The sequence below is a fragment of the Stenella coeruleoalba genome (genome assembly GCF_951394435.1).
Source record: "Stenella coeruleoalba genome assembly, chromosome: 4".
In the NCBI taxonomy this organism is placed as follows: Eukaryota; Metazoa; Chordata; class Mammalia; order Artiodactyla; family Delphinidae; genus Stenella; species Stenella coeruleoalba.
In genome coordinates, this window is record NC_137149.1 from 399,011 (window position 1) to 412,629 (window position 13,619).

The 13,619-nt window shown below is 69.1% G+C and overlaps 1 protein-coding gene across 3 annotated transcripts; it reads right to left on the reverse strand.

Moving 5' to 3' along the window:
• Window positions 1-260: 260 nt before the first annotated feature.
• DGKQ (diacylglycerol kinase theta) lies at window positions 261-12,307 on the reverse strand. 3 transcript variants are annotated; one of them, XM_079920128.1, is made up of 23 exons: window positions 11,950-12,307; window positions 10,077-10,156; window positions 9,285-9,384; window positions 8,777-8,862; window positions 8,571-8,696; window positions 8,065-8,218; window positions 7,916-7,987; window positions 7,716-7,816; window positions 7,360-7,613; window positions 7,183-7,273; window positions 7,008-7,062; window positions 6,820-6,881; window positions 6,375-6,525; window positions 5,905-5,943; window positions 5,191-5,306; window positions 3,655-3,806; window positions 3,306-3,454; window positions 3,033-3,211; window positions 2,650-2,750; window positions 2,415-2,561; window positions 2,214-2,325; window positions 1,980-2,132; window positions 261-1,674 (listed from the first exon to the last, which is right to left on the reverse strand). In XM_079920128.1, exons 1-23 carry the CDS (start codon window positions 12,245-12,247, stop codon window positions 1,573-1,575), a joined length of 2,880 nt encoding a protein of 959 aa, XP_079776254.1. In that variant the 5' UTR covers window positions 12,248-12,307; the 3' UTR covers window positions 261-1,572. The 3 variants fall into 3 exon arrangements, with proteins under 3 accessions (XP_079776254.1, XP_079776253.1, XP_079776255.1); XM_079920127.1 differs by having other exon boundaries at window positions 1,980-2,325; XM_079920129.1 differs by lacking the exon at window positions 11,950-12,307 and having other exon boundaries at window positions 1,980-2,325; window positions 8,777-8,816; window positions 10,077-10,546.
• Window positions 12,308-13,619: the final 1,312 nt, after the last annotated feature.

Below are 13,619 nucleotides of genomic sequence, written 5' to 3' on the forward strand. Positions count from 1 at the left end.
ACATCCCAGGCCTCCTCCCCCAGCACACTGGCCTCGGGCACAGACGCAGGACGCGGCAGCAGGCTATCCAACCGGCCCCCACATCCCAGGCCTCCTCCCCCAGCACACTGGCCTCAGGCACACACACTCCCCCAGCACGCTGGCCTCAGGCACAGACGCAGGACACGGCAGCAGGCTATCCAACCGGCCCCCACATCCCAGGCCTCCTCCCCCGACACACTGGCCTCGGGCACAGACGCAGGACACGGCAGCAGGACAGGACGCCCAGACTGTATTTGTCCCACATATAAATTACGGTCACCTTTAGGTGATAAGTTACAAATGAGGGGGGGGCGGTGCAGAGCCCACGCAGCCCCTCCGGGCACACACAGTCACTCACGCACGCACAGAGGACACGTTCACCTGAACCAAAATTTACAAGACGGTCCACATTGACCAACGGGGCCCGCAAAGCAGAAGCTGATGCCATCCCCGGGGACGCAGACCTGGGGACACACAGCAGCTACCAGAGGCACGTGGCGAGGACGGGCCGCCACCCACGGCTGTTCCGATGCACGTGTCTGGACAGTTTTGGCATGAGCTTGGCGGGTACGGGGCTGGGCAGGCCATGTCCGAGGTTGGGGCCGAATGTCAGGGTGAGGCCACCACCCAGGGTGCGAGGGCCCAGCGGCAAGACAGCGCCAAAGGCAAAGAGACCAGGCGATCAGGAGAGGGGCTCGTGGACCCTTCTCTGGGGCTTTGGGGGCTCCCAGGCAGCTGGGGTCGGGCTCTTCTGGGGACCAGGTCGAGACTCTGGGCCGGCTAAACTCTGGGGCTCTGTGGTAGGGGCTCTGCGAGTGGCCCGCCAGACAGCCACGTTTGCATCCTGTTTCGCCAGGTCTCCGCGTGGAGACGCACGGAGATCATACGAGTCCCGTCTGCCCAGCAGCGGGCACGGCACCCGTGTGCTGACTGTCGGCAAATGGGAGGCCGAGCGCCGCGATGGTCATGTGCCGCGTCGGCCTTGCTGATTGAAGCCGCCCCCGCTCTTCCGCACGCTCTCCGCACTTCCTCTGGGCCCCCAGCCAGGCTCCTGCTACCTCCTGGGCACCACCTGGCCTCCTCGGGGCCCTCCCATCCCAGCCGTGTCACTCCAGGGCCACCAGCCAGCTTCCGACTGGGCCGGCCAGACACCACCCGGGCCTGGAGAGGCACGTCCCCCAGGACAGCCCTCGGTGGAGAGGTGAGGCCAAAGAGCTAGTGGCCAGGGTGTCCCGTGTCTGTGCTGGGCAACCCCAGGGTCCAGAGAGCCAGTTGCCCTGTAGGAGCATCCAGGGGGCCAGCCCAAGGGGCATGAGGTGAGGTGCAGCACTGCCTGGCTGAAGGGGTCAGAGGTGGCAGAGGGACCTGGGGAGGAGTGTGTGCCCTCCAGGACAGTGGCCCGGGCCCCAGAGAGCCCCGTGCCCGCCCATCACTGGGACGAAGGCCACCCAGCACTTGTGTGTGGCACGGGGATGGGACAAGAGGGAAACACCCAAGGGCAGGGCTGTGGGCGAGTACATCCACCAGCGAGCGCTGCTCCAGGAGCCGCCTCTACTTGGAGTCCCCCTCAGGGGCAGGCGCCCCATCTGCTCGCACATCCTTGGGGGTCCCCGCCTTCCTGGGCTTCTGCTTGGCCTTCCTGAGCATGTGGACCTGTCCCGAGACAGGCAAGGTCTGAGGGCTGTGCAATACTGCAGGCCACCTGGTGCCGGGTCCTAGGACGGCCGCTGCCATCTCAGCCCATCTTACAGAAGGGGAAAGAGCGGAGCGTGGTGTGACCGCGGCTTGTGGGGAGGGGCTCCCTGGGGGCTGGCCGGCCTCATCCAGCCTCACGACCTCCCCGCGTCAGGGAAGAACCAGCCGCAGCAGGACCGCCAGGCGCCCAGGCCATGCCGGCCACTCCGCGCAGCCGAGGCCTGCGGGCAGCGATCCCCCTGCCCAGCCCGCGCCGGGCGTACCTTCGGGCCTGCGGCCGAGATGATCATGTGCCCGGGAGCCTGGACCCAGGGCTCACCGTCCACCTGCACAGGTGCGGCCTTGAGGAGGGTGACACGGAAGTAGGACCCCTGGGCGATGCGGATGCCGGAGCGCAGCCCACCCTGGACCTGACCCTGGTGGGGGAGAGGGGGAGCCATGCTCAGAGGGCCGCAGCGCCGCAGCCCGGCCCCCCGGTCCCCCGCCTCCGCGCTCACCATGTGCACGACGCCCGTCACCCCCACCACCTCCAGCAGCCCGTCGTCCATGCGTGGCTTCTCGAATCTCGAGTCACTCTCGGAGCCCCACAGGTCGGCCCCCGAGCCCCAGCTGCACCAAGAAGGAGGGGCACACAGGTCAGAGGGAGGCCGGAGGGAGGCCGGGGGGGGCCGGAGCCTGGGCGCCCCGCGTGCGGGCACCTGGGGATGTTGATGAAGATGAGCCCCTCGATGCTAGGCAGCTGCACCTCCTGCCGCCCCGCCTGCAGCCGCAGGGCCCTGTGCAGGCCGCGGGAGCGGTTCATCTTCTGCAGCCCAGCCCGCACGTACACGCCCTTGTTGTGGAACCTGGCGGGGGACCTACAGTCACGGGGCGAGCCCCCAGGAAGCACATGGTCGCCAGGGCAGCCCCGCACCCACCCCTGCCCTGCGGCACCTGCTCGTGAACTTGCCGGGCTCTTCCTCTCGTGCCTGGTGGAAGTCCAGGCTTAGCTCTGCGTCGATGCCGATCCCACAGTAGTTACTCATGTGCACGATCTGAGAACAAGACGCGTTGTCCCTTGGCCCCGGTCGGCCCCCACCATGTGCTCCCCGCTGCCCCTGCGGTGGGTCCGGCCTCCTGTCACAGAGCTGCTCTGTCCGGTGACTGCCCCACACTCAGGTTCTGAGCCGGCCATCCCCAGGCCTGGCACCCGCGTCCACGAGGGGACAGCGCTGGCGCCAGCGCCAAGGCGTGGCCGGGACAAGGACGAACACCTGGACAGACGTGGTAGAGAGACGCCAGCCGGGTGCCACACCCCCGCCCGGGCACACCGGTACCTTGGGGGGCTCCGCGTCTGCCACGCTGTTCTCCCCACTGCCGGCCTCGTGAGCGTCCAGCAGGATGGTCCAGCGGTCCACGAGCACGGCGTCCGCCTCGTCCACCGACACCAGCACGGAGAACGGGTCCTCTCCGCTGTAGCCCGCCCCCCAGCGGAGGACCCGGCCAAGGTCATTCCCTGGACAGCGGCAAGACACACGCTGACTCTCCACACCCACCCCTCGCCCCGCCAAGCCCGGGGCCCCATCCCCCAACGTGCCAGCTGACCCCACCTGTGCCCAGGGGCAGGATGGCCACGGCAGGCTCTGGGCAAGCCAGGCGGTGCCGCATCTCCTCCAGGGCATCAAGCACCCAGCCCACGGTGCCGTCCCCGCCACACACCAGCACCCGGAAGCAGGGCACCTGGGAGAACACGTGGAACCTGGCGGCAGGGAGACAGGACGTGTCCCGGCACTGGCCACGGCCGCGAACAAGCAGGGACAGGAGGTCACCCCCGGGGCAGAAGCAGCCACAGCTCGTCCCCACCCAGGGTGCCCTCAAGGGTCCCGACCCACCGAACCCCAACCTGTTCCTGCTGGCCGGGGGGCGGGCATGGGCAGCTACCCCTTCTGGCAGGCTCACCCGGGCAGCGGCCCCCCGTTGGTCAGCTCAAAGACCTGGTGGGGGTTGAGCAGCTTCCGGAAACTGCAGAGCAGGTCGCGGCCCTTGAGGCCTCCGCTTCTGGGGTTCACAAACACCAGCAGGGGGCGGCAGTGTGGGGGCAGCTTCAGGTGCTGACGGATGGGACTGCGTTAGGGCGGGCTGGCCGGACCCCCAGAGACAGAGCCGGGCCTCCCCCAGCACGCGGCCTGGCAGTGGCGGCCCCGGCCCCTCAGCCCACCTGCCTGAGCCAGTCTGGGGCCGGCCCCTCCAGAGGAAGGCCACGCGGCCACCCCACCTCACCACTGCCTGCTCGGGCTGCATCCCACAACAGAAGAGGCGCCCACAGACCCCTGGCCAGTGGGGCGGGAAGGCACTGGCCAGCCTGGAGCTCTGAGCACATCGGCCATGCCACAGCTGCCACGCCACGTGTCCTCAGACCATGCCCGCCACCAGACCCACATGGCCCAGAAGCCTAGGCTGGAAGCCCACGCAGGACCCCGCCTGCCCCTCTCAGAGCCAGCCCACTGCCAGGCCCCTGCCCACCCACACGGCAGTCAGGAGGGGCAGCCTGGCTCGCAGGGCGGCCCCAGGCCTCCCCTGGGCCACGGGACAAAGCCCGCCCCCAAACACAACGGCAGAAACAGCGCCCGCGAGAGTGGGCAGGGAGCAGGGGTCCCCACGTGGTGAGGACGGGGGCTGGGGTCCCCGCGACGGGGGTTGCTGGGTGACAGGAGACAAACGGGCGCAGACACAGCGGGCAGCGGCCGCACACGGGCTCGGCCGTGGCTCAAGGCCGAGGACACACTGGGGTGACGTGTGAGCCACCGGGCCGAGCTGCCTGCGGTCACCACTTACCTGCTCAGCCCAGGGCAGGCAGCTGCCGGGAGAGAGAAAGTGCGTGTCGGCATCACCCACCCGTCTCTGCCCGTGGAGCCGGCGGAGGGGGGCCCTGACCTGCAGTGGCCGCCTCCTTGTCTGGATGGTAGGACAGGGCAGCAGAAACCTGCAGACGTGGCTCACCCAGTCACAGACCCTGAACTCGTTCTGCTCTAATCCTGCTCGGCCTGAACTGGGGTCCGGTCACCACGGGGGGTCCTTGGGGGCCAGCAGGGCCAAGGACCAGAAGCTACTACTAGGGCACACAGCGCAGGGCGGGGTCTGGGGCACTGCTGGGGCTTTGGGACAGCCTCCAGGGTCAGGGAGCATCACCTACTGGCCAGAGGAGGCCCAGGGTGCGAGCAGGGCTGCAGAGGCCTCCCGGGCAGGAAAAGCGGGGCCAGGGCCCACGACCCTGCGAGGGCCGCACACACAGTCACAAACACAGGCCAGCCCTGAAGAGGTGTCCGCTGCAGGGCCAGTCACGTGGCGTGCCGGCCTCTCTCCATCGGACCTCGGGCCCCTCCCTCGGAGTGAATCAGCCGTGCACACAGACCCGGACTTTGCTCCAACTGACCGGGTATTAGACAAACTGGCCGTGGAACCTATGGCCCCAGGCCCCGCCCCGGCGCCACTCACCAGCACGTCCGGGAGCACCAGAGCGGTCAGCGGCCGGCCGTGCACAGCCGTGTCCCTGACCAGCATGTACAGCCGCTCGGCCTCCGCAAAGCAGGCCACGTCCAGCACCACGGCACCTGTGGCAGGTGGGCCGTGAGCTCGGTTACTTGTCCTGCCGCCACCCACACGGTGTCTGGGCTGGGGCCTCGCCTCCTCCCGCGGCTGAATGGCCCCAGTTCTGGCCACGGCCCACCTCAGGCCAGCCCGTCCCAAGGCGTCCCCGCAGTGCGTGACTCCCTCCCCTGGGGGAAGCCTCCAAGGACAGCCGGGCCCAGAGACAGGAGATGCTGGGTGGCCAGAGAAGGCCACCTGGAGGCAGGGTGGAGCAGACCCGCACCCCCCCCCAGGACCCGCGAGAGGCACGGAGGACGTTGGTAACTGCTATGGACCCACAGAGGGGAGACGGGCCTCACGGTACTGTCCTCCCACTGCGGAGATCTGAAGTTTCCCGCCATAAAAGATGGAAACCATGACCACAAGAGGTTGTGGAGAAAACATTCTCTGCACCTCAGTCACGTTTTAGCAAAAGCATCGCGGCCGTGAGCCAGGAAATGAAACAGCACCGTCTCCCCGGCCCACGGGCCCCAAACAAGGTGAAGCAAGAGGGCAAGGCTGCTCCAGCTACTCCAGGGAGCGACCTCGGACCCAACATGACCACAACCCGTGGGGGCTCACCTTGTGCGGAGTAGACGTGGCTCACGGACACCAGGCCAGCTGCAAAGATGGGGGCGGGGGGGGGACGGGGCGGCACGCTGCCGTCAGACGCCAGGGGCCTGCCCCCCAGGCCCCCGACCCAGGGCCGCCACCCCAGGCAGCCCCACCCGGCCCCCCAGGCCAGGAATAAGTTCACACCACCCAACAGCGCAGCTCTCCCAGGAAGCGCCCCCCCACTCCAGGCACAGGGCACCCCCCCAGGGCCCAGAGCAGGAAACCTCCTCAGAGGAGGTGATGGGGTCTGGGCCCCAGAGGTGAGGACGGAGACCCTCTGGGCCAGGAACCAGCTCGGGAAAGGCTCAGCCAGTGCTTGGGGGGAGCGGGGCAGCAGGGGGACGCAGCCTCGGCCCGGCAGCCCGCACACCTGCTCTCAGGACTCCCGCCCTGCCCCCACCTGGCCAAGCGCCCCGGACCAGCCCAGGCAGTCGCACCTTTGCTGGCCACAGCCTCGTCCAGCAGACTGCTATACTCCTGGGGGGACCGGCCAGGGGGCAGGCCACCCACGAACAGAGAGACGCGCGGGGCCACCACTCTGCTCTCAGCCACATAGAACCGCGTCTGGCTCATCTGCCGCAGGGACGTCTGCGGGGAGGGGGGAACGCCGAGCAGAGCACTAGGGGACGGGCCTCCCCACCCCCCGTCCACCAAGGGGGCCGAAGGGAAGACGCCCCAGGCTGAAGGCCGCCAAGACGGGAAAGGAGAGGAGAGAAAGGACACACGGGGAACTTGCGAAGGGGAGGCACTGCTGGCCGGGATGCTTAGCTGCCCGCCAGCGTGGCCTTGTGTCCTAAGGGCAGACAGACTCCCTCTCTACAAGGTAGAAGCCATGGCCAAAGGCCAGCCATTCCCCAGGGGCCAGTGTCCACACCCACTGACCTGCCGGATCTCACGAAGCCGGTCGAGCAAAGGCTCCTCGTCCGCCAGCACCGTGCGCTGGACTGCAGAGTTGAGAGACACCACTATTAGCCCCAGGCCCCGCGGCCACCTCCAAAAGCACCTGCCCAGGGCCGCCGGCGCCTGGGGGCAGGACTGGTCAGGGCTTTGACGACAGGCTGCCCGCTCACCTTGCCTGCTGCCCATGAGTACCTCCACCAGCTGGAAGCTCTTCAACCCCTCGGCCTGTTGGGGTGGAGTTCAGGGCATCAGGCCTGGACCAGCCCTAACGCCCCCCCCCCACCCCGCCTCCCGAAGACCCACACGGGGCCACCACGCCAGGCAGGGCGGGCCCAGCACACATACCTGGCGTCCGAGCAGTGGGAGGACCTCCAGCACCACAGTCCGGGCAGTGCTCTGCGGGGTCACACGCAGGGACACGTAGGCCACACCCACCCTGCAGGGGACAAGCTCAGGAGCTGGGGTCACACAGCCCCCACGCCTCCCTCCCTCCGCGGACCCTACCGGGGACCTGGGTCTCACTTGAGCCAGGCAGGGTAGATCTTCAGGACCTCCTGGGTGCGGGGCAGAGCGCGAATGATCCAGGCCTCGGGAACACGAGTGATGCTGGGAGCGTCTCGGGCCCCTGGGCCTCTACTGCCCTCCTCCTCGGTGGTCCCACCGCTCCAGGCCTTTCCTGAGGCCCCGGTGTTGCCAGCCAGAGCAGGTGCAGGGAGCGCCTGCAGCTGGAAGCCCTGAGGGTCCTCCGTGATGTAGTAGGCCCGCAGCGCCACCTCCTTGGAGGGGGGTGGGGGTGGGCGTGAGCGGAGCCAGGCCACGCTGGGTCCCCGCAGCCCCCCAGGGACGGGCCTGCAAGGCGGCTGCGGGGTCCCTCTTACCAGCACCTCCTGACTCTTGGCCAGGCGGGGGACGGTGATGGCACGAAAGTGGTTTCGCTGCACTGCGTCGTTGCCGTCAAAGATCTTCAGAGTCTGCTTGCCTGGGCCACAGGGAAGTGGGTGCAAATCCGTGGAACGAGGCACGGGATGGGGGAACGGGGCATGGGATGCGGGGCTGGACACTGCTAAGGGGCACTTACTGGACTCTAGTGTCATCACCTCTCTCCCTGGGCCGGCGGGGGAGCTTCCGTCCACGCTGTCTTCTCCCTCCCCTGCGGGACGGTCACAGTTGGCCTCAGTCGAGGGCCGGCCCCCACCCCAGACGCCCGCTCCCCGCCGCCCTGCTCACCGGGCTCAGGGGCCGTGCTCTCGGAAATCCGAAAGCAGTGCATCTTGCTGAAGTTGCGGGACAGCAGGCGCACGCACGCCGGCGGCAGGACCATGGTGCGCAGGCGCCCGAAAGTGCACTCGGGGGCGAGAGCCGCGGAGCAGACCGAGTGGGCCTGGGGGAGAGGGCACGGGCTCGAGCCTGGGGTCCTGGTACAGGAGAGGGCCTGGGTCCAGGCCGGCCCTCAGTGATTTCCCGGGGGGCCACATTGAGCTCCCACGCAACCCCCAACCTCAGTCTCCCCTGCACAACCGAACCCCCACCCCAAAAGCCGGAAAACACCCCGATCCAAACGAGCTGTCCCCAGGACCCCCGCCCCCCAACCTGCTTTGCCACTGGACGATGCAGCCCGCCCCACAGGTCTTGGCCGCGACATCCATCCCGCCCCGCCCCCAGGACCCCCGCCCCCGCCTCAAGCGCACCCGCGCCTCTCCCGCCCCGCCCCCAGGGCCTCCGCCCCGCCCCACCTGGACGCCGCACCACTCGCAGCGCACGCCGGCCAGCACGTCGGACGAGCAGCAAGTCTTTCGGCAGACCTCGCAGCGCGCGCCCGAGGGCAGATTTCCCTCGCGCCAGTGGTGGAGGTGCGTGTCCTGCGGAGAGGCCTGTCAGCAGGCTCCGCGGAGCCTCCCCCACCTCCCCGGCCCTCCGGCCCCCGGCCCAGCGCACTCACGTGGTCCCGGTGCCCGTCCTGGTGGCACTGGCGGCAGTCGCTGCAGGCGAAGGGCACACAGTCGGGGTGAACGTGCAGCTCACACACTGGGGGGCGGGCAGGGTTAGGGCCTCTCGCCGCTGCCCACCGACCCTGCCAGACCCCTTCTCGCCGGCCTCTCTGCTCCTGTCTGGGGCCGCCCCTCCCCTGACGGCACATTCTTTAACCTTTTGGGGTCCGACGTGCGAGACAGGAGCAGTCCCCCCTCCCTCGGCGGGATGGGGACCAGCTTCTCCGCTCCTCTCCCCTCCGGGCCCACCTCAACACGCAGCCTGCGCCCCTGCGGTCCCCTGCACCCGCCTCCCCGCCTCCCCGCCTCCCGGCGCGGGCAGCTCCAGAATCCCCGAACCCCACGCTAGAGCTACCGCCTGACCGCAGGGAAGGCTGGGCGCCCCTGGGCAGCAAAGGCCAGGTCCCTGGTGAGAAGGGAGTTAGACCCCAGAGGAGCCAGGCAGGCTCCTGGCGGTACCTTCGCAGCGAACCCCGGGCGCCTCCAGGCTCTTTCGGCACACGGCGCAGAACCTGCGCTTGTAGAGCCCCCGGGGGCCGAAGCAGTGGGCCACGGGGACCTGGAGGGAGCAGAGCTCGGCCTCAGCCTGGGCCCTAAGGCCTGGCAGCCGGGTCCCTAAGCCCCACTTCCTCTCTGTCCCAGGGAGCTCCCATCACCAGCCCATGCCACCTGCCTGACCGCCACACCCCCCCTCGGTCCTCCCGAGCACGATTAACAGGATGCTGTGTGTGCCTCTCAGCCCCTCGACGCTCCCAGGGGTCCTGCCGGGGACTGCCCTGCCTGCTGACCTCCCCATTCCCTGTGCACGACCAACTCAGGGCTGCCGGGGCGTGATCTCAGACAACCCCCACTGTAGCTCAGGCCCCGGCTGGTCCTGCCCAGGCCTGATCCAGCTGCACAGGTGCTGGCCACTCCCCCCGGCCTATTCCCCTCCGTGATACACTTCAGGCCACCCGGATGAAGTACAGGTGGAGGAGGCCCACCAACAGGCAGGAGGGGCAGTGCTGGGTATCAGGGACCCTGGAGAAGGCAGGGTCAGAACCATCGGGAAGTGTCGCCCAGCTGCTGCCCTGGGAGGGGCTCACAGGCAGGGATGCAGTCTGCAGCTCAGGGACCCAGACCAGCACAAGGGAACACTCCCACCCCAGCCCCCCAGTGCTTGGGCCACTGCCCACCCCATCCGACACGCTGGCCTCCCTGCCCCTCTGCGCACTCCCCGCGCAGGTGCAGTAGCCCATGCTGCATACGCACGCGGACCAGGCTGGGCGCCACGCTCGCGCACGGGGTCTTCACGTGCTTCAGGCACTTCTCGTGGGACATGAAGTTGCAGACTATGGGAATGAGAGCCCCGTGAGTTGACCCCGTCCTGCCCGGGAATCAAAAGACCCCAGGTCTTGGCACGCGGGAGGACGCCGCAGCCAGGGGGACCGCCAAGGGCTGTGTGGTAGGGTGTCAGCATTCTGTGACGGGGCAGATGGCCTATCACGGTGGGCCCACCCTCCCAAAACTTCCTGACCCCAACCCTAGTCATGGGGTAGGGGGAGGGCATGGAGACAAGCTGATCCTCTGTCCCACCCCAGAGAGCCCAGAGCGGGGAGCAGGGCCCTGGTGGCTCTGACCGTCCTGGATGACGGTGTGTTCTGGGGTCCCGAGAGTCCCCCGTCCAGCGCCCTATACACACACGCACACATAGGCCCAGTTCTTTCAAGTCTCTGCTGGGGGTGGGTGGGCAGGCGGGCACTTGGCCAGCTCCTGCACCTCTACCTACCCCCTATACCAGCTTCACCAGGGACACCCTTCCCTCACTCCCCACAACTGCATACACCCCTAATTACCCCTCCCACACACGATGTGCCTGCCCAGACCACAGCCAGTCTGTGATAGACCAGGATCCCCCCAGCCCCCCGAGGCAGGCAGGGTGGCTGGCCCAATGAGGGCTGCACCTGCCCCGGCCCAGGGAGTACAGCCCAGAGGCTCCAACAGTGGTGAGCTATGCTCTCAAGGCCCACGGGGGCAGCAAGAGGGCACCCTACACATCCTGGGGGGGCACCCAGCCCGGCTCGGCTGCGGGCAGGCGGCCCCCAGCTTCCTCCTCTGGCCCGTGCACCTAGTCCCTGCTCCCCCCACATGCTGGGTGCTCCCTGGCAGAAGGGGCTCTTCCTCCCATGCCCTTGTCAGGCCCCTCTGCTTGCTGAGGTCACCGGCTCCTTCTCCAGAGCTGGGGAGAAGGTCCGCACAGCTGCCCAGTGAAGGCCTCCACATCACCCCCATTTCCCTTCCATGGGCTTCTTCGCCCCTCAGACCTAGTGCCCACCTTCAGGAGGCCATACCCGCGAGGGGGACCTGCCACTTGCCCTGGCATTAGGCATCCTGTGTGAGGCGCCCAGTCTCCTCTGCAGGCTCTAGCCTGAATGCTCCCTCTGTCCCCAGAGCCAAAGGCCCGTCTCCCTGAGCAGGGCAGAGGTTCCCCGCCCCGTCCCCTGCGGAAGCGAGCAGGATTAGAAGAGCGGACCCTGGCAGCACACGTGTCAGCTGCCCAGGAGCCAGAGGAGGGAGGGCCTCCTCACCCCGCCAGGCCGGCTTGGCGGCGGCGTGTGAGCCCTGTTGGGGCATGTCACACTCGGGGTGGCAGGCCTGGCCCAGCTCTCTGGGAGTCTGAGCCTGGGCAGCGCCAGCACTCAGGCCCTGTGGGCAGCAGTGTGCACCCAGGAGAGAATGGGCCAGCGCCAGCCCAGGGGAGCCAGTGGCCCAGGCCAGCCCTGCCTGGCCGCACTGCTGCCCCTTGCACCTGCTCAGGGTTCGCTGGCCTCATCCGCACTCACTGCACCTGCCCTGCGCTGCCGCGACGTTCTTTCCCCACTGGATCCCAAGCCAGGTGAGGGCGCCTAGGGAGCAGATCTTTCCACCGGCCTGGGGGAGGGGCCGCGGCCACTGGACGCCCCCAGACGCCCGCAGGAGCTGGCCCTCATCACCTCCACGGAGAGGTCTGGGCCTGGCACACTCCTGCCCCGAGGGGCAAGGGACTCTATCCTGGGGAGGCCATTGCTGGAAGTGCAGAGGTCAGAGGTGAGGTGCCCGTTCTGGCCCAGGTACTGGGATCTGCGATGGGGTCGCGGGCGCTCACCGTCACACAGGATGCCGGCCAGCCCCCAGATGAAATCGGAGCAGAGGTGGCAGAAGGTGGGCTTGGTGAGCGTCACCTTCCTGAAGCTGTGACCCGGCGCGGCGGGGCCCAGGGGCCTAGCGCCCGCCCGCTCCGGCCCCGACCCTGGCCCGGACCCCGGCCCCGACCCCGGCCCGGACCCCGGCCCCGACCGCGAGCGGCTTCCGGCGCCCAGCTCCGGGCTGGAGGTCGGGCTGCCCTGGCGCGGGGAGCCGCCGCCAAGCCAGGCGCGGGCCCCGGGCTCGGCCGCCGCCGCCATCCCCGGCCAGGGCGGCCCGTGCCCCAGTGGAGGACGACTGCGGGGTCAGCACTGCGGGAAAGAGGGGCAGCCGTCCCCAGCTGTGCCCCGCGGTCCTCGCCGTGCTTCCGACTGCGCCTGCCGTCACTGCGCAGGCGCGCACCCGCGGGGCGGGGTCTGGGGCGGGGTCCCGGCCCTTGGGCGGGGGCGGGGTGGGGCCTGCGGGATGGGGGCGGGGCACGAGCGGGGCGAGCCTGCGGAGCAGTGGGTGGGCCGAGGTCCGAGCTCCGCGGCCTTTCGGGCAGGTGGGTGGATCAGGTGGCCCGACGAGGTCCGGTGGCCGGACGAGACAGGCACACGACCTGCAGACACCGACGCGAGAGGTGTTTGCACCTGCGGCGCCCGGGCACGCGCCTGCGCAGACGGACGCCTCCCACGCGGCACCGGGATCCCGCTCGCGGCTGCTCAGGGCGACCCGGCAAACGTGCGGCACTGCCCCAGGTCCCCAGAGTGGGGTCTGGAGGCCAGGCCCTGCCCTAGGGGGCCCCCGCCTGGAGTCAGAGGGCCGGGGAAGGGTTTGCGGTCTCGGGGTGGGGGGGTCCCAGGGTGAGGTCCGGGGAGGAGCTAGGCCCTCTGGGCCCCAGTCTGGGCGTCCATGGTGGAGGAGGAAGGCGATGGAGATGGCTCTGGAGCTGGGACGGCCTGTCTGCCCTGTGTGCTCCCACCAGCCGTGCATGGGCGGCTCAGTCTGCGGGGTCTTCGGACGCGTGGACCCTGCCCCGCCGCGAGCAACCCCCGGCGCCCGGCCCCTGTCCTCATCACAGACGGGGTGGTTCCTTTCAGGAGGTGCTCCCTCCCATCATCTCTCACTTGGGAAGCCCGAGGGGCTGGCATCCTTCCCTCTGGACCCCGACCTCGTGGGCGACCTAAAGCGACCCCACCCCGGGCCTCCCGGACCCTTCCCCGCTGTGAAAGGCCCGCCCCCACCGCACTCCCAGGGAAGGCAGTGAATCCAGCCCTTGCCCTGCCCCCCAGCGTTGTCTCGAGGACGTGTGGGGGTCGCGTCCACGCGGGGCATCCTGCCCCATCGCCTGACAGCGCTCCGGGGTCCCCGCCCCTGTGGGCCTGACCGCGGATTGTAATGCGCGTCGCCGAGCCGGGCGTCGTGGGCCACGGCGCTTCCGGGGGACCTGCCTGATCCCTGCTGCGTCGTTGTGGGCTGCCCTCCCTCGGGACAGGCCCCGGCACGGCAGGGTGAGCAGGGGCTGCAGGGCCCCAGAGGAGGAGGAGAACGGGGCAGGGGACACAACCAGGGGAGGATAATGTCCGGGGGAGGGCGTAGTAGGGAGGAAATGCCTGGAAGTGTGTTAGGCCTGCTGGGAGGGGCTGCGGA